The sequence below is a fragment of the Xiphophorus maculatus genome, chromosome 18 (assembly GCF_002775205.1).
Source record: "Xiphophorus maculatus strain JP 163 A chromosome 18, X_maculatus-5.0-male, whole genome shotgun sequence".
Classification (NCBI taxonomy): domain Eukaryota; kingdom Metazoa; phylum Chordata; class Actinopteri; order Cyprinodontiformes; family Poeciliidae; genus Xiphophorus; species Xiphophorus maculatus.
Window position 1 is genome coordinate 5983635 of NC_036460.1, and position 24722 is coordinate 6008356.

Below are 24722 nucleotides of genomic sequence, written 5' to 3' on the forward strand. Positions count from 1 at the left end.
GTAGAAAAATATTTCTTATTTTCTTTTATTTTCTCACACAAGCAGCATTTCTTTTTTAAATAATATTTTAACTTTAGAGCTCCCAAAACGTCATGACTGAGTTTGGTTCTGTCAACCATCACTGTTGATTATAGATCTATAACAAAAACTAAAATGTTCCCTTACGACATGGCACTTTGTCGTATTCAATGAGATTTTTACAGATGCCCTTGTTCGCTCGTTAATTCCCGTCACCTCAACATGTTTGTGGTCTTTGCTTTCCGGTAGGCTGGCTTAAAAAACCCCAAAAACGCTTAAGAAGTGAACAGGCGAGTGGGGGAAACAAAATGGCAGCCAAAACATGGGTAGTTTGTGAAGTTTAATGTTAAACTGCATGATTTTTTTCCCCACCTATTAGATACAATGTTCATATTTACATCAAACATAACTTGAAAAATGTAAAGCAAACTAACAAAACCGGTTTTAAACTGTTTCACATAGTTTCATCCTTTAAGTCTGGGCAATTAAACGTCTCAGAGATCTACTGTATAATTTGTTCAAATTTTGAAAACAAATGTGGCTTCCACTGTTTGTCAGTGATAAAAAAAAAACCCATAACAGAATGCAAACCTTGCAATCTTATAAAATCCTGAACAAAAACGTTGAGTGAAAACGTATATGGCAATTATTATATTTAAAATGGAGTACAGACGGACGACTATATGTAAATGCCATTGTGAGCATGTTCCGCAGCAAATAGAAGCACTTACACATCATTTTTAACAACAATAATATTAAAAATATTAATAAAAAGGGAGGGGCCTATTAATATTAAATGTGTCACATAAAGACAAAGATGTGTTTCAGTGTTGTTTTTTTCTTTTTCTTTCCTCACACAGCAGGTACAGAAATAGCAAAGTCCTTCAGCGGTTCCAAGCAGACACCACCGCTTAAACTAAACACTAGCACACTTATCAGGCCATCGCAAGACAACAAGGTGAGCACAGGAGAAAGTCTCACAAGTTTTAACTCTATTCCAATAACCACCATTATGAGTAAACACTAAATTACCTTTCAACATCGTCAGGATTTTTTGTTTTTTTATTTATTTCACGTCAAGCACAAACACAAGAAGTTTCTTCACGGATTTTTTTCCTCCCCACACAAACATCAGACATGGCGAAACAGTGCGAACTTTTTAGTTTTTCTGCAAATGTTGTGTGTCTGGAGGGCTTGTGTGCATCCTGAAACTGGCTCTAACATTTTAGCATTTTAGCTTATATATGGTCTGAAATGAAAAGTCACGCTGTAAAATGGACTCTGAAAATAAGTGTTACTTTATATACCTAAGCATTCTCTAAAAAAATACAGTTTAGTTCTACCACAGACTCATTTTACCTTTTTAGGCTATATATTAGAACAAATTATATATAAAAAAACAGTCAAATACATGAAATGTGTGGGTTGTCCTTGGAAAAGCCAATTCTTTAGTAATGATAGCCAAAGTAAATACCAGTAACTGCTGGTTTTCCTGAGGACAAGCCAAGTTTGTGATTGTCTTCACGCATTACTCCTGCATTGAGGAAAAAAACAAAACAAAAACTCCTGTTACTTAATAACTGTGCAAAGGACCCACAAAGAAACGAGCCTCAACAACTTCAGCTAATTTCACAAAAGATATGGAAAATACAGCATATGGTAAAGCAATCATGTAAACTGGGATTGTGCAGCGCGTCGCTAATCAACAGCAGTTTGTCTGTTTGCCGTCAACTATAAGGTAGTTCTACTGTAAACGTTGGCAAGAGAAGCAAATGAACAAAAAATGACTAAAACAAATAAATGTCTTTGGCAGCTACTGGTGGATATCAATGAAATACCAATCTGGTGGATTGTACCGCCAACATGAGAGAAATAGTTGATGCTGTTGAGTTCAAGCCCTTTGATCTTTGTTCTGGTTAACGAGAATAACATTCTGATCAAATTAGAGATGCACCGATCAATCGGATCAGAATTGACGAGTTTTGCCCGATTTTTCCTATTTATTTAATAATGAGTCAAAACTAAAAATAAAGAATCACTAAATAAACGGATTCAGTTTATTTAGCTCCATACATAGGTCTCGTGTGACGTCACACTTCCAGTAATTCCACAAATGAATGGAATAAATGCATGAGGTGCTCTTAATAAAACACATAAAAAAAGAAAACAAAAAAGGAAAAGGACTCAATGGCGGCAAATTCACACCACAGAAAACAAGATTAAAACAATCTAATGAATTAATGAAAATAAGAAAAAAGATCATTTGTAACCGACAGCCATCTTGGTAGGTGTTCTTAACTGTCATGGCGGTTGCCATGGAGTTGCTATGTCAACAACAAACAAGCCACATTCTCTGCTGTCAAGATATTTGGTTGATATATCTTCCTCATCAATCTTTTTTTTTCAATATACTTTCTTTTTGTTGGTGTCAAAGCCGTGGTGTTTGCCTACCAAGATGGTGGTTCAGTGGCTTAGATCACTACCGTGTCAGACTTGTGGGAACTATGTATAAAAAAGAATAAATTGTAATTCCTTCATTTTCTAATAACAAATTGGGAGCATATTTTCCCTTGTTTGCTATTTTTCTTAAAAAACAATGTCAAAAATCAAAACAGGCAGCCATTTTGGTAGTCAAAAAAAGCCTGATCGGTGCATCTCTAGTTCCAATACTCCCTAAATAGCAGATCTTAACATCAAAACTGTTCAAAATGGTATCGAGAGATTCTGTTGGGAAACTGCAAATTGAAACCTCTGGTGGGATTTGATTGGGTGGTCCATGTCGTAGCTCAGATTTTCTATTTCTTGTTTTTCTCTCCATCAAAAGAAACACCCAACCACAAATACAGTATAGTATGACTTTTAAGCAAGCAACAAAACAAAACCAAAAGAAGCACATTCCTATGAGAAGTGACGACAGCGAGGAGGACGAGGACGAAAAGAAAAAAAAAGGAATCTTGAGAGGCTTTTTCTGTACATGGTTGAATGGTTGGCAAAAAACAAAATACAGATCCTTGCAAAAGTATTCAGACCCTGAACTTTTCCAGATTTTGTCACGTTGCAGGCAGAACCTTAAACGTGTCATACTCAAATTTTATGACCAACCAACACAATGTTTTAGGTAACTGTGAAGTGGAAGATTTTTAATTTCACAAATGAGTGTCTGAAAAGTGCAGCAAACATTTTAAGTTGAAAATAAAGTCTTTTGGAACAGCTTAGAGGGTTTTCTGCAGATTTGCCGCATCATTTAGCATCTTTCCATCAACTGTTACCAGGTTTCTGCTGAAATAGTGTCAGCATGATGCTGCCACCACCATGCATCACAGCATATCTGGTGTCAGTATAGGCTTTCAAACTGGCTTCCTTTGACTGGAGCACATGCAGTACCTGTTTCGTCCACTAGACGGCATATTATGGCAAATTTCAAACAAGACTACAACTTTTTAACGCTTTTCAATAAAGTCTACTTTACAAATGTATGCAATTCAGATGTTCAACATTATGAAGATTAGAGGAAAAGAAGCTGACACACTACACTTTTTGTCATCAATTGTCAAAAATAAGTAAGTAAATTGCGACATTTGTTGTGTGTCTACCATACAGCAACCATCAAATATATAAATACTGCGGTTGCAATGTGGCAAAATGTGAAAAAGTTCAAGGGGAATGAATATTTTTTTCAAGGCACTGTAAAGGTGGGGGAACAATCAAAAGCAAACAGGAAGTGTGGGCACACATACGGGGTGAAGGCTCGAGTGGTGGAGGCAGGCATTCGGTGGCGACTACGCTAACATCACAAGGTGACTGACATCCTACAGCATCTGTGGAGCAAGCAGCACACAATACACAAGGGATCAGAGGCAGGGGAGAGCCCACAACTACTTTAAGCTCAGGTAATAAATAAAAGCAGGGTCGGGGATGGATGCACGTCTCTTTTTCTTTGCTATTGGAGAAGCGTACGTTGCCGATGGTCACACGGATTGCTCCTTGGGGAAAGTGAATCCGGCTCGCGGGGCGTGGGCGGGGAAGCTGGTGTTGGAGTACATGGGCTCGTTGGTTGGGTGCTGAGTGTAGGGATGCTGAGGCAGGAAAGTAACAGGTGGGTACGCCGGAGCAGACTCGGACTCGGGGACTTGTTCCACGTTGCAGGCTCGTTGGTAGCTCATGTATTCAGCCGGGTTCAACAGCTCTTCTGGTTGCTTCCCAGTTTCCTGCAAAGATGGGATGAACAATCTGTAGGGTATTTTAACTTGTACATATAAAGAACCACACAGAGAGTATTTATCTTTTCAACCTTTGCAACGGGGGAGAGTTAGAGCATCACAGAACCACAGTTGTTCCTCGAAACAACTCCAACTCGTCCCCCTGCTGCAGCCTGGTTTTATTCAAACCAGGCTGCTTATAGAAACAGAAACTTAAAGATGAGTAGCAGGGTTCTGTCTGAACTGGCTGAAACCGGTTTCTCCAAGAACAGGATGGTCCACCATACCCAATTTCATCTAAGAGCAGAGAGACTAAGAACTTATTCATGACATAACTATTTGTAAAAGTCTAACACAATCCTTCAAGAAACACTGGTTTACATTTTAAAGATTAGCATTACATGCTAATCATTTTATTACATAAACAGAAATAAACTTCTGATCATCATGCATTGCTATATTTTTTTATTATTCAGTAAGCCTGACTGGCTAATTAAACCAATTGGTGCTTACAAAGTCGATGGGAACTGTATAATATACACATTTGGTTTTATGTTCCAATAAATACACATTGTTAGAGCAGCTTATAATAGCAGCAGATGTGGCAGAAATATGACATATGTGCATAATTGACTCCAAACTGTTTGCAATTAAGGGACGTATTGTTTATAAATTAAACTGTAGTCGCAAATAGCAAAAATGCTGATTGAAGCAAATTGAGGGAGTTTAATATCAAAGCAAAAAAAAAAAAAAAAAGAAAAAGTAAAATAGATTTAATGAGAAAATATGTCACCTAAATTTTTGAGAACATAATTTCAGTTTTTGTTCACATATTACCCTTTTAATTATAACAGTTGTGTAAATAAATAGATATTTGTTCCGGTCTTTTGTATCATTTTGTATCTCAAAATGCGCCAACATTTTCCAAGTTGTTCCCTTTAATTACGGCTGAGTAGCAGATGTATATGTAGGTCTCAGACATTTTACTAAATAATTAATTTAAATACAGTTTGCGGCAGGGCTAAATTATTAGGGCAACAAAAGGAGTGGCAATCCAATTTTCTCAGTTGATATAATTCATGAGTAATCTGAAAAATAGTTTTTTGTAAATCTTTTACTTTGGCTCATAAGCAGAAGCAGCATTTTCTGAAAAGATTTTAGAGAAAATGACCTTGCAGGGGTGAAAAACCAAGAAACAGTTGGTTTACAAACAAGTACAATACAACATTTGTAGAGCTCATAATCAACGAAAGCAACTCTTACTGAACATAAATAGTTAAGCCATCAGATTTTAGCTCAGAAATGTATTTATGGATGATAGGGAGTAACAAAATTATAACACAACTTCCCCCTACTGAGATTCAAATTCCACTAAAATCTAAATTTAAGATTATATCTTGTGTTTGTTTTCCTCAGATGCGACGTTATTCTTGCGTGATTTTTGGCAGCTGTGAACCCCGTATTGCTGTTGCATCATTTCTGTGCTAAATCGAAACATTCTTTGAATATGATGCATCTAAAAAATAAAAAGTTGGAGTTCTCATAAGATTCATAATCATCTTGCAGATGTTATTCTTTAAAGTCAGACTCTTTCCCCCCAGTTGCAACATAGATCAACCTGCGCTGTATTATCACCCAATTTACTTTAGAAGCTCCATGTATGATTTTTTTTTAAATTCAGTAACATAACATCTACTCACAGGGTTTTTCAGGCATTGACTTAATTTTTCTGTTAGCTTTTTAAATTAAATTTAGTAAGTGTCAAATTTCCAACAGAGTAAATTGTATTTTGTTGACAAAAGGAACGCTTTCTGCTCCTCTCAGGTGTGTTTTGCTTTTTATAACTCAAATTTAATCAGTCCACTGAATCACCACAAATTTATAACAGAAACTCAATTACTTAAAGTAAGCGCAATTATAGACAAACATCTTTTTCAAACAAGACTTTAATATGTCGCCTTTTTTCCTTTTGTACAACATTCATCCCTCAATGGAAGTATTTCGGTCCTACTTGTGATCGTGATACTGCAACTATAAGTGTCTCTTTGGCAGCACAAAGGTTTTACCTGACAGCACTTATTGAATGGTTCAGCACACAATGGGAAAGGTCAAAGGAGCAAACACAAAGCTGAGAAAGAGGGCGACAGTTTTGAACATCCCATTTAAAATAAGATCCCTGCAGATCTGTTTCATCAGCATATCTGTGTAACATGCACTCTTGTCAGATTACATGCAGATTTAGCACACATGATTATCCATATCTAGACTGTTTGGTCAAAACAAAAGCACAAAAAAAAAAAAACCTCACACACACCCTCAGAAGTTCTTTGTCTTTGATTGCATAACGCCTTCACTTCGTTTCAAAAAGTTTTTTCAATGTGTTGTATTATTATTTTCACCAAAATCTTGTATTTTATTTACTTTTATATGTATTTATTCACACACACAAAAATCATGATCTCACAGTACATAACTAAAAGCGTGAATCAGGTCTCTGAAGAAGCCACCGAAAGCTAACCGAGTCTGAGAACTGGGCAAAACAAATTTTCAGCCCAACGCAAAGATACTGACTGAGTTGAAGTTCTGGACTTTGTGGTGGCCAATCCTCCTGTGGAAGTAAAGCCTCCACATTGGTGAAAAAATAATTCATTGACGGATGTTTGCTGAACCTGGAGTTGACCAGTTGCACTCAGAGTAGGGCAATTCCTCGAATGATTCAAGTATCTTGATTATTAAAATTCCTCGAGAAAACTTTATCTGCCTCGAAGCTTCGTTGAATTATGCTTCATTATGTAGCACATCGTGCTCCGCCCGGATCATTATTTGTGGAGGGCAGCATTCTGCCAGGGTTTTGCCAGGGTTTGGGGGTCAAATAAGGACTGTTGAATTTTGCGGTGCGATGGTTGGACTGCGACAGCGTTTCTGGTGTTGGAATCGCGGTGTCACGGTTTTGGGGCAAACGGTAGGAATGGCGCAGAGAGAGAGGAAGAGAGAGAGAGATCAAATTCCTCAGATAATCGTAAAAATATTCTATAGAGTACTCAATTACTAAAATATTCTTTTACAACAACCCAACTCAGACGCTGCTGCAACAGGCACTGGGCATGGCGGGCGAACGACTGACTACTTCTTCACTCTGGAAGAGGGCAAATCTGGAATCATCAGATCATGTGACTTTTTCCATCACTCTAGAGTCCAATCTTTAAGCTCCCTTGCAAATTTGAGCCTCAGGAGTTTTATTAACCAATCAGGTCCAATCCCGTAACTTCCCTTTGCATTGTTTGCAAACGCTTAGGTCATCGCGATTTTTCCTTTTGACCAGATTTCTTCGTCAGTCAATTATTGTTTCCCTTTCTTCCAGTTTTTCTAATGCATTTGAATAATTTCTGCATTCTCCTTTAATGTTTTCTCTTCTTGATTTGACCTTTAATAAAGAGATTAACATTTTTTCCACAGTGACAGGATCTTGTTGTTTAAGAAATATGAAGATATCATTTGAGTTTATCATCTATTCAGTAATTATCCAATAGAAAGGTAGAATCTATTCTATTTTTTATCAATCAGTGTGTCGTTTTGTTTTTATGATGTAAACCACTTTGAAATGCCTTGTTACAAATAAAATGTGATTGAATTGTATTAATCTTCTCAACACACTGAGAAGGATGGTAAGGAAAGTAAATACAGCCAAAACCTGCAGTTGAAAAACTGGCAGAAAAAACAAACAAACAAAAAACTAAATAGGAGCTTTATGTAAACATGCGGAGGTTGATGGACTTTACTGGTATTTTTAGCAGGAGCTATCAGCTTTGGTTTGTAGAGATTTGGGCAACAAACCCTCCAGTAGGACTGGATGTGGAAAAAAAGGATGAATTTGTTGAAGATATGTTGAATATTTGAGTATCTGGTTTGTTTAGTATGGATAATCTGTGATGCTGTCTAACATTTTCTTTTCCAGAGGTCCTGGAAAACTGGCTAGAGTGCATAGCATCATGAAATCTTAGAAAAACCAAAACATCTGTAAAATTAGGCTCTACAGGTGAAATTAAACTGGCTCATTGCTGGACTCAGACTCAAGACCCAAATCTTTTAGACATCTTATAAGAAAATATAATACAGAGGCCATAATAATGTGTCCATATGCTGCAACTTCATTCAATCTTCATTTTAATCACTTCTGCGCCCAAACATGCAGTACAGGGTAAAGGTTTTGAAATGACAATGACGATGATGATGGGTGGACATGCACAAACAAAACGGGGTGAGGATGAGTGTGAAATGAAACTCACGAGTCTTCCTCAAGCATCTCTACATCTACGAATACGATGATCCCGACTCTGAGAATGTTTTGCGAGGCAAATGAACCACAGAAAGGCAAAAATAAAAGAAACAACAAATGTTTATCTGAACATAATTGCACAAAATGTGTTTGAAGGGTTACGTTTGGGGAAAATATAGAGGAATAATGCAAAGCAAAGGAATGGTTGTTTAGTTAAATTAGATTTAGTGTTATACATGCACTTAAGGAGACAAATAAAAACGGAGTCGGGATGTTGAATGAGAACATGACGGATGGATGTTGACAAACATGGCAAATCTGAGGAAGACAAATGAGGAGCTGTGAGCTTCTGTGAAAGGTGAACTGATTTTTAACAAAACTGCTGCTGACAAACCCTGAAGACACTGACTGAAGTCTAAAAAGCCTATTTGTCTCAGGTCAGTGTCCAGGGCTGTTCCCGCTGCTAAAGAAAACTCTTCCCTTTGTCAGGTTATTAATGTCTTTGAGAAGTCCTAAATTAAAACCAGCACTCTGTGGTGCAGGTTTGCCGTTTTATTCGTTTTTGGGATTTAGATCTACAGACACAAAGTGCTGACAAGACTTGGAATAAAATTTTTATTTTGCAAATCTTTGGTGAATTGTTCCAGATTAACCATTAAGTATATTCTGAGGATTTTGATTCGAAACAGAGGAGGGAACTTAATAAAGGAGGTTTTTGTGGACATAAAATAAAGTTTGCTATAGTTTTTGTGTGGAAAGCTTTTAAAAAAAGATGTGAAACAATGAAACAGACTCCAGCAGACTTCTGTAAACTAACAAAATGTTTCTCTTTTCTCTCAGATGTCTTTGCTCTGCTGTCCTGTTCTTTATTTTTCTGGTTTAAATGCAGTTCTCTGTTTTCCAGGAGCTGTAAACAATTTCACTGCTGATGTTTTCTTTCGTTCTCGTACAAGACAGAAAAACTTCTCCACATGAAAATCTAAACTTCTCTAAGGTCTTAGAATTTGCATCGATGTATTTAGATGTTTTACAAATCTTATTTTTATATTCAGCCCATGGATACTGAATCGGGAGAAGACACATTCATTGAGTTAAGGACAATTTAAAAATATAAATGTGAATCTAAGTGTTTAATGTCTTCAACATGTCTATAGCTTACACATTTACAGTTAATCTGCATCCACATCGTTCATCTTCCCACATTAGTCGTTGCCTCTACAATCCGGGATTATTTGGATCCAAATGGAAAACGTTTTGTAAAATGTAATTTCTTACTATTTGAGGACTTTTTTTTTTTTTTTTTTACCAGTTATGATACACTGGCTGTAATTCTGTTCACTCTACAAATAACAGCTTTTAACTTTTTACGTTACCTCAGCAACAATATTTCAGTTGGCGTTTTAGTCTGGTTTACCAACTTTTGCATTTTGAAATTTAGTGGAGGGTTTTTTTGTGTTTTTTTTTTTGGGTGCAGTAGCAACAATGTGAAGGGATTTATGTTTGTCGTCGTTTTAAAAAATGTTTTTTCATACTGTATAATAATTTATATGTTTTAGTTCAGAGCACTAAGATGTTTAGAGCATCTGTTGTGAAACGGGAACTTACAAAAGATTTGAAAAAATGTCTTAGAAGAAAAACCTGTAAATATGCAGTTTCAGAGGTTTTGTTTTGTTGTCATTCTGGTCTTCCTACAGGAATGACATTTTTGAATGTTTTTTTTTTTTTCCAGTGGATGCTTCATGCAAACTAAAGGCTTTCTAAGTGAAAGGAGTATGGTTATGATATTATTTTTCAACAATAGGCGTAGAGGTATTTCCTTATAAAAAACACGACAAAGAAGAGAGCAGCTGAAATAAGTCAGACTTATTACTTCATCACTGGGATGTAAAACAAAATATGTTTTAACAAACAAAAAATATCTGTGGCATATGGTTAATAAGGAAGTTCAGTAATAGTACGTATGCAGACTGAAGGCAGGAAAATGAGATTGTGAAATGACCAAACCAGGAAGTATTTATAGTTGTGAGCTTGATTAGTGAAAAGCTTCACAGCTGAGCAACAATCAAATGACAATCAGCTGTAGGAGAGTTTGAAACCAGGCCAAGGGAGATAAACTAGGAAAGTAAAATGACCTTAAAATAACCAGAAAACTTTGGAAAATCACTGAAAATAAACCTCAAATAGACAATAATGGACAAAGTCCAACACATCATAAAATGTTCTTGTAAAATATTGATTGATTAATCTATAGATGAAAAGACAGCTAAATTAATTAAAAATCTTTTATGAATCATCTTTTGTCATTTTTATACTTTACCAATTCCTTTTCTCTGTATGTGCTGTGATTTAAAAACTAAAAACTGTTATTTCCTTTTTCAGTTTTATTGAGTTGCTCTGTTTTTTTTTAAAAATCTTTAAAGCTTCAGGCTGGAAACTTTTCTTCTTTTCTAAGACAGCTTAATGCGGCAAAATCTTTTGATGATAGAAGATGGCACCAGCTTCTCATTACATTTTCATCTGTTGTTTAAATTTTTATATTAATTTCTAGACTATAAGTAGCTGGCAAGTATGTATAAATCTTAAGAGCTTTTATATATATAATTCAACCAACCAACCAACCAACCAACCATTGTAGCAGTTTTAAAAGATACTTTTCTGACAAGGAGTTTTATTAGTCACAGATTTACACGTGACTGAAGATCTCAGCAGTTTCCATTACAAATGTTTGCAAAATGTTTCCTGCTAATGTTGTAAAAATACAATTTTGGGGTTAAATAATATATGGAATAAAAATGGCACGTTAAAAAGTTTGTTCACGTGATACGTCATAACTTTGCTGACAGGAAGTGGTCTTCCTACCACTTCCTGTCGCCTTCTTTGTCTTTTCCACCAGTAGCAACACGTACTCATATGATGGGGAAAAAAAAGTTTCCATTGCTTTTTTGTAAAAAACAATAACTCTGATACAGCTGAAAAACCACCTCATGCTAACTCAAAAACATTTTATCAAAAAATATGAGGTTTTTCATAATTTAAGTTGCCATTAAGCTAATTTATTTTCATAATTCCAGTTTGCACATCTGCGTTAATGTGCCATGTGATCAAATATGCAAATTAGGCAGTGACATCATCTGGCGACATTTAGAACAGCCAATACCTGCTTTCCTTGCTTAAGAGTTCGTAACAGTGCCGTGAAAATAGGTGTGCAATAACAAACGTGACCCTGTGGAGGGCGATATTACACACGGCGGTTATCAACATGGTTGAATTTAGCTCTTTAGCATTTAACTTCTGCTAAATACCATGTTGGTTTAGCGCTTTAGTGTAAGCAGAACTAGAGTTTATGATTAGTGTTTGTTATTGATTGTTTTTGCAGATATGTACGCCAGCTTTTTCTACTTTGTTTTGGTAAAAAATTAGTTAAAAATCACCTCTACAGTTGGAGTTTGTCAAATAAACATAATCAATGTCGTTGCTTTTGTTAAGACTTCTTAAGACTTTTAAAATACTGGTGGTGATTAACCAAAAATATTTTGCTGTATTATCATATATCTAGGTAATATTTATTGTGAAATATACTTGCACTGCTTTTGGATTGGGTGAGTCAGCAGCTTGTATGCAGGATGGACTCAGGTGGATCCCAGGCAGATGTACATTTCACTACATCAAACTTCGAGCAGCGAGCCCAGAAATTTTGCTAATTTAGGTTATTGGCCTTTTTTCAACATGCATAAAATCTTTTGATGAGGAAATAAAATGCATAGTAGATCTTTGAGGCAAAAGCTCAAAGATTTATTTGAACTTAGTAAGTAAATCAGTACAAGGTTAGACTCCTGCTTTTAAGTGGGATTATTTTAGACATGAAAAGTGTTTAACGGGACTCCTGATAGATATTTTCTGAAAATAGAAAGCAAAAAACTGAACGGACTGAACCTCTAACGCAGGGAAACCTTGTCTGTAAAATTCTCTGTATTGAAATATTCACAGATAACTCATTTAATTTGCTCTCAATGCTACAAAACTATATTCTCTCTTAAAATAATGGTTTAAGTTAAACTTTATTACACCGTTTTAAAGCTGCATTCAAGGACATAAAACAGCATTTGGTAAAAGATCAGGATGGAAAGTGGTCTGATGTTAATTGCAACTTTTAATGTCTTTTCAGTTAAAGTACTTTAAAAGCCAACAAATTCCTCTCCTGCTTCCCTACTTATAAAACAAATGTGTTTCGCTTTTAAAGTATAAAATCTCAATACCTCAAACTGAAAAACATTGGATGAAAAACGTTTTTCTGACTTAAAGAGAATTTGAAAATGCATAATCTGCGTTTTTCTGTTGAATTTGTGAAACAAGTGAAGCAGACATGAGGCGCGTTCTGAGGCAGCGCAGATATTCTGCTTTCACAGCTCCACAGAAAACACGAAGAGAAAATGACAGCGACTTCAGTCATTTCCAATAACGACCTCCTAATTATTCCACAGTAAAATAAAACAGACGAGTCACGTAAAAAACATTTTGTGTGACAAGCCTTTTCGGGATCCTGTCAGATGCTATTCCTATACCAGGAATAAGCGCAATTATTGTCTGTTTGGGCTTTAGAGGAGAAAAAATTAATAAAAATAAAACTATCTGGAAGGAAACAGCAGAATGTTTCTAAATGCTGCTAATAAACACAAACTTGTCAAATGACCCAGAAGACCAAGTTATAGAGGAAAGTAACCGTATCTATTATTGCTCAATTCCTTTAATACACATGTGTCAAACTCATGGCCTGGGGGCCAAATCTGGCCCGCCGTAGCTTTTTGTGTGGCCCTCTGGACTCCGTACGCTAAATTTCATCAATCAGTGAGTTTGTGAAAACTCACGTCAAGAAAGATTCCCACATTTTTTCCCGCTAATGCATAACGGTAAAATTAGTGCAGATTTTCAGCAAAAATGGGCAAAAATGTTGGGTTTAATTGACCACCACTCCCACCTGTAGGTGGCAGTATTTCGTACTTTTACGACACCGCTGCCTCATCCTTATTTGGTGTCAAGTTTTTAGTTTGCCAAAAAGTCAAAAATAATGTCATATAAATTGCAGATATTGCAAAATTCCTTGAAACTATTTAGAAGTCCACAAAATTAATGATTTTAATTGTAAAAGGAAAAAAAAAATCACAAAATCAATCGGAAAATCCTGAAGGGACCGAACAATGTGAAAAGAATTTTAATTTTAAGAAATATTTCTAAAATGCAGAGACAGGTATTTGTTAATATTTTAACAGTTTGTTAATGGTTTTTCTTCAACACATTCTGGCATGACGGGCCCTTTTTGTTTTGATTTGGCCCAAAGCGAAAATGAGTTTTACATCTCTGCTTTAACAGGAGCGTCTGAAGACATTTTTATATTTCACTGCAGCTGCAGAGTTAGCCAAAGGTTGACTTCCTGCTGGTCTGTGTCGTAATTTTCCTAAAGACGTCGCTTTCGGCCAGTCGGCTGCTGTGAAAGCACAACAAAACAAGTCAGCTAAAATATGAAAACCACTGATCCAAACAACGATAGAAGCGCACTTCCTCTGGCCCTCAGAAAAACTTCTAACAAACTCCCAAGTTTTTCTATACCTAAAAGGCAACGAGTTACATTTTTAGCCCACAAATTAAAGCTATAATTAAAGTACATTATATTTACCTTCCAGTCAGATTGGAGGTAAAAGGCTTTTGCATTTCTGTTCAATTTTGCACAAATGCAACACCGATAAAAGAAGAACCAACTCAAATGCATACATTTAGCAGTGAGGGTTGATCTAAATGAAATCTGGCTCACCTTGAAGCCATTTTAAGTAGCAGTACATTAAGCAGATAACCTAACCTTGGGGGAAATAAGGCTCAAATAAGTTTTTATATCTGATAATGTAATAACACTTTCATCATGAAAGGATGCAAAGGAAATACATGATTAAGACTTTGCTGATTTTATTTCACTGATTACAACTAAAAGTTAACTCAACAACCTCCTTGTTTATATTATATGTAAATTTTGGTTCCTAGTATACAGATGAGTGGGGAAGTTTTATACAAAAATTCAAATTGTGGTTTGAAATGAGATACTTACCTGCATCTAATTCAGAATACAAATAGGCAGAACATAAACTGAAGATAGCAGCAGCTTGCTAAGGATGCTAACTTTGGGGATTTTCTTCTACTTCCAGTGTAATTTTTTAAATGTTTCTTCTTCTAGTAAGGAGAACAAAAATCAGCTGTTTTTAATTCTCACAGAATTTTAATCTTATGCTTTGACATTTGCACAAATGATGAAGGCTTCTACATCAATCTTTAATCGAAAACAACAACAAAAATACTATTGTTTCTAATAAATCTTTGTTTCAGACTCTTATTTTGAAAACCTGTGGGGTTGACAGTCCACTTATATTCTGGTACAAGAAGCACGGAAGAAGACTCCTTTACTTTGAAATTGGGTGGCAGCATTTTAATTATGGAGTAAATAAATGAAACAAAAACCAACAAACCATGAATGACCTGTAAGCACTGCTGGATTACTATGATTGATTATCTGTTGCCACCAGCAATGCTATTTTTGGTTTCCAATTTGAGCGACACTAAAGGGCCATTGCACTGTTTTTTCATGGGTTGAGTTTGTGAGTTGAGAGAGATTTGTTCATCTCCTTTTCAAAATCTAAAACAAATGCAATGATTGGATGCTTCTGCACTGCTCAGCAGGGATTTGTTAAAAACACAGACTGGAATTAAAGAAACCTTAATTTGTGAAAATGCATAAACGGAGCATTTTTGATGTAATTATGGCATTGAGAGCACCTTATTGTTGAAAAGCAAACCCCAATAAGAACTACCGTACTCTAACACTCATCAATAATAAATTCTTCACAATGCATGTGAATTCTCAAAGTTTTGAGATGCTGTTTTTTATTTTGTCGTAAATATTAGCACAAAAAAAAAACACAACACTTTTGGTTTGAATAGAGCATGTATGTCACGATCAAGGGTGTGGAATTTAAAGTGTTCAATTCTGTCAGGACGAGATACTTTACTTTTGTTATAATCTTAAAGTTTATTGTATTTATTTATTTGTTTCATATTTTTAATTGTGCCCTAGTGGTCAGATAGTTGGCAGCTGAAATATCAACCCGGTAGTTTAATATTGAATTTCAACTATCATTTGCATTGGTTTAGATTAAGTAATGTTATTATTGGGCTGCAAACTGCAAATCTTCCCTGGTGATCAACATGTGTATAACACTAAACCAAACTAGCACACTTTTCTTTATGCTAGTGTGATTTAGTTTTCTCCAAAATACTGAAAAAAATCTTTGCTTATCTTATTCCCACGAACCAAGTATAGTGTCTCATCTCCTCAGATGGATGAATTTTACAATCGCTCAAAATCAAAACTAATTTTATTAAGCAACTCTCTGAAAAAACCCAAAACGTTTTCTTCCATGATTGAAGCAGCACAGTAGCGAAGAATCTGACGTTAGAAAAAAATAAATACATTTTCAACTTATCTACTGGTACTGCCATATAAATTGTTTTTTGAGTTAAATAATAACTAAACATACATTTTATTTTTTTAAATTTTTTTGTAAATCTCAATCAATTTTATTGTTTGATTGTATTTTGGGGATAAAAGTGGCAGATATAAGATTTTTTTCTTCTTTCTGCTACCTTTCTTTTTATTGATTTGTATATATTGTCCTCTGTTGTATATAATTGCTTTGTTTTTAATTAAACAAAGCCATAATATCAAATACCTAATATCTAATATCAAACCTTTTTGCCAAACTGAAAAGTGAAAGGAAAAACTATTTGTTTCTGGGATTTTTTCTTCCATGCAGTAAACACAAAGTTGGAAAGACAAACCTTGAAAACACAAAAACAAAAAAAAAACCGATATAACACCTCCAGCATTATGAAAACTTTACCATGTAGAAAAGATTATGAACTGCCTTAGCTGGAAAAGTGACAAGTGTTGGTATCAGCAGCCATATTTGTCTTCCAGTAAATTTTGTCATGATGTTTACTTGCTTCCTTCCAGGGAAAGGTCACTAGAAATCAGCACTGAATATTTAAACAGGAACCAATTTCTCTGTGATGAAACATTTCTGTCTTATTGAGCTTGGGGGCCAGAATAATATTTGCTGATTAGGAAAATAATGTAAATCACATGCTATCTCTCTTCACGTAAAATGACATATCGGAGATTTCAAACTGAGATATAATAAAGAACTCTTCACCGCAATTATCAAAAGTTGTTTTTGGAAAAAGTGTGTTCAAACCCTCCAGCGAAATTCCACTGGCATGTAGGATCTATGCGGAGGCGCAAATCTGCGTCTTTGGCACAACATGGTGTCCCTGCAACTTAAACATGTTCATACATGCATCTCTCAGCGCCTCCGTGCAACAGCGACGCTCCTTTCAGTCTGTCTATAATCATAATGCCTCCATTAGATTTCGAGGATGCTGCTTTTTCTGCTAATTTATAAAACTGCTACAAACTGCAGCTGGGGTGTCATCTCACACACAGATTTTAATTAGTCTTTTACTTCAACAATCATCCACCTGCAGCTGCTGACTTTGCTGTGAAAAGTTTATTTTCTATCCCTCGCTACGTCATCCGGTTTATTTTACAGGTTCTGTTTGCAGTTGGAAGGATTTTTGATGTAAAAAACAAAAATTGATGTGGTTTCATGTTTTCCACGTTGTGTATTCCAATGGTTTACCCAATAATGTAGCAATAATGAATGCAGCGTTGTCTGCAACATCTGTGGCATAAAAATAGAGCTGGTCCTCCAGCAGACAATGTCACCAAGTGGTTGAAGTGATTAATAATACAAAAACGGATGCAGATGATTTTATAGGAGGCTTGATTGTTCATAATTACCCCTAATCTATCTTGGAAAAGGTTTAGTTTGAAGTTGCAGGTTGTAAATAAATAAATAAATCTGCTCCATGTAAACCTGCTGACTGATGTGAGTTTTCTCGACGTTGTGCCTTTTATTATTTAAAAGCAGCTCAGAGAGACGATTCTATTTTTATTCTTCATTCTTCATGTCGAATAATTTTTAAATGAACTCACTCTTGTTTTGGCGTTTCATTATTGACAGAGCAGAGAGGAAGCTTGAATCAGTGAATCATCCAGTCATAACATGGCAAATCATTTCTGTAAGCAGAAAACAAAGTGTCTCCTGGCAACCAAATACCGTCTGCAGGGAGAACAACGCTGTATTTTTATTTATTTTTTGCAATTGTCATTCTCTTTTTGTAGAGGAGAATTAGATGCAGGTAAGTATCTGATTTCAAACTGCAAGGATGGAGGACCCGTCATGCTTTGGGCCTGCTTTTTCTCTCCAAGGTCCTAACTTTGTTCGACAGCATATTTTGGTAAATTCTTTGAAATTCCACTTTAAAATGGAATTCTTTAAAAACAAAAATCTGGTGGATTTCACCTGGAAAATGAAAATCTGTTGCCCCTCAGTATTTTTTACAAGGTAACAGCAAAAAATATATGGACAAATCGATACAGAAATGCTTCACCAGACACCAAATTACACTTCCACGACCATTTCAAAACACACACCGAAATCCCGCAGAAAACCTGCAGAGTTTTGGCTTTTTTTATTGCAGCGGTGAAATCTCAGCAGAAAAAGTCTCACATTAGGAGTTAACAAAATCCCCTGTGGCACATCTGTCGGCACCCAAAGAGGATCTATCAGTACCAGTAATCCATAGCTTCCTGTTTCCACAGGGTAAAATATGAAATTACTCTGAGAGCAATTTCTCCAAGTCTTTCTTCAAAATGGGAAAGAGAAAAGAACATACCATCCAAGTAAGAGATTTTAGTTGATCTTCAGATGTCAGAAAAATACCTGCTCAACTTGGCTTATTGACCCTCTGCATGTGACGTCACTCGCTTCAAAACTCGTTTTGCTCCGCCATGACAGATGTCGAAACAACCGAAGCCTGTAAAAAAACGCACATGTGGTCGCCTAATCGCTTTTATTACGTTGGTTTTTCAGTAAAACTGGTCATAGGGCGCTGCATGGTCAGCTGCACGAACAGACAAGGATAGAAAACCAAACTCGTCATTTTATTGTGTAACTTTTAGAGGAGCGATGGATAGCAGCCATCAATCATCATGACTGGCAGCCTTCAGTGCAGCAAACACTTTCTACAAGAAGACTAAAGTTCACCTATTTTATAAGTAATTTTGATTAGAAAGATATTAAATATTGCATTATCGAGAAGGTACGCATCTAATTATTAGTAACCATGGAGACAATGCTGCACCGTCATGTAGCCTAATATGGAAAAATAAAAAATAAAAAATTGGTTAGCATCTCAGTTTTTGTACGTTTTTAAGGCCGCTCTGGTTTAAGGGAAAACCCCGTTTATGACAGTGATCTAAATAATGTGGTGTGAATTCAGGCAAAGTCGGTAATTTGATCAACACGTCAGGAGGGAAGAGGTATGGGTCGGTTTCTAAGCTAGCTGTTTCAAGCTTCTATAAATACCGCCGTCTATGAGCCCCAACCAGGTGTGTTACATTCAAAGGCAAAATAAAATGACTGGAACAAGTAGAAGTCATGAATAAACCGACAAAAACAACTTGGGGAAACAACTTCAGAAGCTCAGTCCGTCACAGTTATCAGACCTGAATCCAACAGAAAACCTGAGCTAAAGAGAAAAGAGCAAAAAAGTGTTTCCAGGTCTGTAAAATCTGAGGAATAGTCAAAGACCCCTACATCATTAAATACTCCAACCCAGTCAAATGAAAGAGAAAAAACGTTCTGCCCAATTGGCAAAAGGGTTTAAAATTATTGACTGCATGTTTGTCAGTCATAATTCTGATAAAAAACAAAAATCTATGAATACAAAAAAAAAAAAAAATAATAAATACAATTAATGTGAAATTGATGTGAAATGCTCTTTTCGCTCCTGAAAAGATGGACAAAACTGGATAATGTTTTTTTTTTTACATTATATATGTCAATGTGATTATGCTTCTAAAATAAGTTTGATTTATTTTAAGACTTTTCACACATCTATGCAACAAATATAAAAATAAGTGAGAGGATGGTGCAACGGGTCATCATGGTTGACAATTTTAGGCGTCTCAAAATGTGTTTTCTGACGCGGTCCAATTCTGTCAGCAAGTGAATACCTGATGAGTTTTTAGTTTTAATATGGTTTGTTTTTTGTATAAAAACCTGCCAATGATCTCAACAGTAACTCTCACTTTATAGGCAAAGTGGCTGGACGCACTATCTGGAACAATTAACAGATAAACATAGTTTTTAAAAAAACCATGAAGATTTTTTTTTCTTTTGTCATCCTGATGTAATCCTGTTATGTTCAGTATGATTTTTTTTTTATTAGGAATATATTAAAAAATTAAATCTCAAAGTATTTTACTTCTCCTTAATTAATTTCTTGATATACGTTTCTCGATTTATTTCGCTGTGCAACCAGAATGATTTGCTTTATGAATAAACCAAGTTTCTGTGATTCTGTATTGATTTGTGCAACAGCAGCTAGTTTGTTTGTACAAAATAAGTCTATCTAGTTATATTTTAAAGCCTGTGTATTTTTTTTATATCTACAAATGGAAAACACCTCTGCTCCAAACGCTTGACTGGTTGCCATAGAAATCAGGAAAACGGGTCTAGCAACAGGATCCTTTGCACTGCTTTACTTCCCACTTCTGCTGCATGTTTATAAAGATCTGAAGTGATGCTGAGGAGCAGGTTCATGCTCCGCTCTCTCCTGTGGGGTTCAGCTGACATATCAGAGCATAATCTCGTACATGAGGGCATGTTTTGCTCCATTACTAATCAGGGTTTACAAGAGGTCCAATCACTTGAGGAACACGTTTGAAATATTAATAATAAACACTGTTTGACATAAAGTATCTTCAGTACAAAATATGTTTGTTAGTGCAGCGACTAGCCAAACACTGCAAAAACAATTTTTTTTTATGATTTAGTTAACAGCATACATATTTTAGTACACTTGAAATGAGACAAAACATATTATAAGCAAATATTTCCTTAATCTTTAGGCAAAAAATACTTGTTCTATTGGCAGTTTTTTCCACTTATAACCAATCAAACTAGAACTTTCTCATTAATTTTAAGGAATTATTGACTTAAAATAACCTCCTCAATCTTGCTGAACAGTGTTTTGTCTCATTTCAAGTGTATTAAGACTTTTTTGCTCTAGAAATCTGGGTGTAGTGATGGACTTTGACTTGAACCTTCCGAGCCACATATAGACAGTTACAAAGTCGGCCTTCTGTCACCTGAAGAACATTGCCAGGATAAGAGGAATAATGTCTGAGCGAGATCTTTAGAAACTCAAACATTTGTTTATCTTTAGTCGCATCGATTACTGCAACTGCGTCTTAACAGGTCTGCCTAAGCTGCTGCTGGTGTTCTGACTAAAACCAGGAAGTTAGAGCACATCACCCAGTTCTAAAGTCCCTACACTGGCTCCCTGTTGCTCAGAGAGTAGACTTTAAAATACTGTTGTTAGTTTATAAATCTCTGAATAGTTTAGCACCACAAAACATTAAGACCTGCTGGTGTTGTATCAACCTTCCAGAACCTCTCAGGTCTTCTGGTTCTGGTCTGCTCTGCATCCCCAGAATCGGAACCAAACGGGGAGAAGCATCTTCTACGCACTACAAATCTGGAACAAACTCGCATAAAACTGCAAATCAGCCGAAACACTGAGTTCCTTTAAATATAAACTAAACCGGTTTGGAGTTGCTTTTGAACCATAATAAATGAAACATTAATCAACATATTTGAGTCACAAGGATTATTACAACAATCACACTTGACAAAATGTAATGTTTCCACTAATGCTGACTATATGATGTGTTTATGATGTATTTTCATGTTTAGTTCACTGCAAAAACACAAAATCTTACCAAGTATTTTTGGCCTAGTTTCTAGTGCATAGATCTTAGTAAACTTGAAATATGACAAGCTAACTTAAAAGCAACCTTTCAGCAAGACATACTGACTTCTTTAGATAAATAATTCCTTAATATTGATAAAAGTCCTTGTTGCATTGGCAGAATATTTCACTTATAACAAGACCTTTTACCCATGTTATATCTGCCAATATATTTTTTCATCAATATGAAGGAATTGTTTACTTAAAACTTTTATAAAAGTTACTTTTAAATTAGTTGGTCATATTTCAAGTGTACTTAGATATTTGCACTAGAAACTAGACCAAAAATACTTGGTATGATTTTGTGTTTTTGCAGTGTGAAATATGCTATACAAATAAACATGATTGATTGATTTATTTTCATGCTTTATTTAAACTCCTCCTTGTTTTCTGCATAAATGGAGAGAAACCTTCAAGCTGTTCAAGGTGTGAGAAAACTGCATGGATTAGCGGAAAATCTAGCGTCAATAAAACACATGGAAACCGTTAATTAAGCAGAGCAGAGCAGATTAGGATGCAGAGATTTCATTATCAATGATCTTCAGAGATCATGTTGAGCCAAATTGTTATAAAAAAACCCACATGGTCCCCTCAGTTCAACGCGATACTTCATATAGAACTGCTGCATCACCCACAGCTTTGGATCTGCAGCCAAGCTTATAATAAACCTAATCCTGCCTGTTAGCCTCGCTATGTGTGCACCTGCAGTACAGACGACACAATCACAATCATTTCAGTTAATGCCAGAGGGGAGAAGAAGGAGAAAAACACATTTCTCAGCACGCAGGATGAGAGGAGTTGTTCATGTAAGCTAAAGTAGTCTGACGTTGGGATGTTACAAGACTTTTCTGTTCCATTTATTGGGTTTTATGATCCAACCAACACAAAGTTGGTAATAATTGTGGAAAGGAATTGGAACGTATGTATGATCTTTATGAAAGAGTGGCGAAAAGAAAGCCTTAGTTGCTTAAGTATTGTAATAAGCCATGGAGGAGACACAGTGGACGTGGAAAAAGGTGATCAGGTCAGACGCGACTGAAATCAAACATTTAGGTTCTCATTGAAAAACACTTCCTGTGGCAGAAATACTCCCCTTCACTTTTAACACAGAATCCCCACTGGTGAAACGACATGTTTGCCTTATGATGGTTTCTTTTTGGCTGACAAAGAAATGCTGATAGGAAAGGAAGATGGAGGGAGCTAAATATCTTGTAATACTGGAAGAAAAGCTGATAGAGGCTTCAAAAAACCTAAAACTTTTTCAGTAGGATAATGAACTGTTTAGTACAAGTAAGAAAGTTTTTGAGAAAAAATCTAATCTTCATGATTAGATTTTTGTGCTAATCATAAACTCCCAATGATTAGCACAAAAAAGTGCAGGTATTTGTTGATTTTTCATGAATTTCCACAATAATTGTCAAGGATCTGGAGGGACTGATTGATATAATTTGGCAGTAAACAGATACAAAGTGCATTGATTTGATTGATAACATAATATTTAAGCACACTTAGTGTGTAGTCTAGATTCTAGAGGGCCACAGAAAAAGCTATGGCGGGCCGGATTTGGCCCACAAGTCTCGGGTTTGACACATGTGATTTATATGATTGAAGTGCTTGTTATGCTTTGCCATTTAAGCTCCACACTGTCGTTCGCACATATGATTCACGCCTTTCTACAGTTGTTCCTTTACGTTTTATAACAGCCTGAAAAATATATATATATCGACTTCAATCAAACTTTCTGCACAGCAGCAAGAGGGGAAATCAAAAGGCGACCAAGACCAAAGAGGAAAGCAGAAAAGGGAACCTTGTGGATCACATAAAGGGGAGTCAATGCAAGTGAAAGAGGACATGAATGGAGGGTTGGAGTGCGTCAGTCTGTGTACCTGGAGGCCAAAGTCTGAGGGGGAAAGGCCTAAAATGGCATGCGCTAGTGTGAGCTAGGCTGGATGGTTGCATACTCGACAAGGTCCCCAGGGCCAGTGTGAGCAGAGCTTCGTGGGCTGGGAGACGAGGCCAAAGCTGCAGTATCCAGCTCCGCATACTGGACATCACAGTCCTTGTGGCCAGAGTTCTGGAGACAAGAGAGGTGAAAGGTGTGTGAGGAGTGAGGCAGCCAAAAAAACGACAGAGTGAGAGAGACAGACACCCTGACAGAGAGAGACTGACAGGAGAGCAATGTTGACTGAAGGTGGGAGTGGGGAATTTCGAAATGTGCCGGCGTGGAACATATACGAGAAAAGGTGTCTGAAAATTATCAAAAGTGACAAGCCAAGAAGAAGATGGAGACATCACAGAGAAAACATAACACACAAATCAAAATGGAGTGATAAATAAAAGGGTTAGAGATGGAATAGGCTCTTTGTGTACAATGACAATGTTGGATTTATGCTCTATGTTTTCCTACAAAGAAAATAGAAAAGAGACGTCCAATTAAAGTGTTTTCATAAACACATAGAGCTGCGTCTGCACCCTAATGTGCATTTCTCAGAATGTATGCAGTGTTTAAAGTAGATGGCCATGTAAACAACATAAAAGAAAAAAAATAAACCCTGGAACTAAACAAATGAAACAGACACTGGGTGCATGCAGCTTGAATGATTGAATTATGGTGAATGCATGTCCGCACAATCTTTCAAACCACAAGGATTGTAATTTATGCGTCCCGATCGCTACAGAATCCAAGAGACCGTGCTTGTAACCGAGGCTGCTGTGCAAAACATGGAGACATGCCCAGAGGCAACTTAATGGACAGGCTGCTTCCTTTGATATTCTGCAATATCAGCATGCATGTAGACACTTCAAGCAGTGTGTAATCACTGATTGCTAAAAACAAGCTGGATGATTGATTAACAGAGTGAGTTGATGAACATCTGGTCAGTATATAACAATAAAACAGTTACTCAGATCACTGGTTTACAGAAAAGATGCTTACAAGTGAAATGATGCCAATTCTAAAGGACGGAGCGTTTCTTCATTGGAGTAACTGTGTAAAATTAAATAGCATGTAAAAACACAAATGTTGGGAATCGAGATAAATGTGCGTTTTTTGAGATAAAAGTTTACTGGTGTGTTTTAGGGGTGCACCAATTTATCAGTGCAGATTTCCTTAACTTTGGGAGATTGGTGATCAGCTGATACTAATATATGAAGCCAATCTTATCCACTGATCTTATCTACCTCAGCAAAGGCCTAAAAATTAACCCCTGACCTCTTTTGTCTGTCAGTCAGAGGTTTGACTGACAAACCGG

General features: G+C 36.1%; 1 protein-coding gene across 3 annotated transcripts in view; it reads right to left on the reverse strand.

Annotated features, from left to right (window-relative positions):
• Positions 1-345: 345 nt before the first annotated feature.
• nectin1 (nectin cell adhesion molecule 1) overlaps positions 346-24722 on the reverse strand; it is a 232907-nt gene continuing 208530 nt past the window's right edge. For 2 of the 3 annotated variants that reach the window (XM_023351836.1, XM_023351837.1), the window contains one exon: positions 346-4226. In XM_023351836.1, the coding sequence (XP_023207604.1) occupies positions 3987-4226 (240 nt within the window). In that variant the 3' untranslated portion in view covers positions 346-3986. Of the gene's footprint in view, positions 4227-23357; positions 23546-24722 lie in introns of all 3 variants that reach the window. The other variant, XM_023351838.1, reaches the window with a different exon arrangement.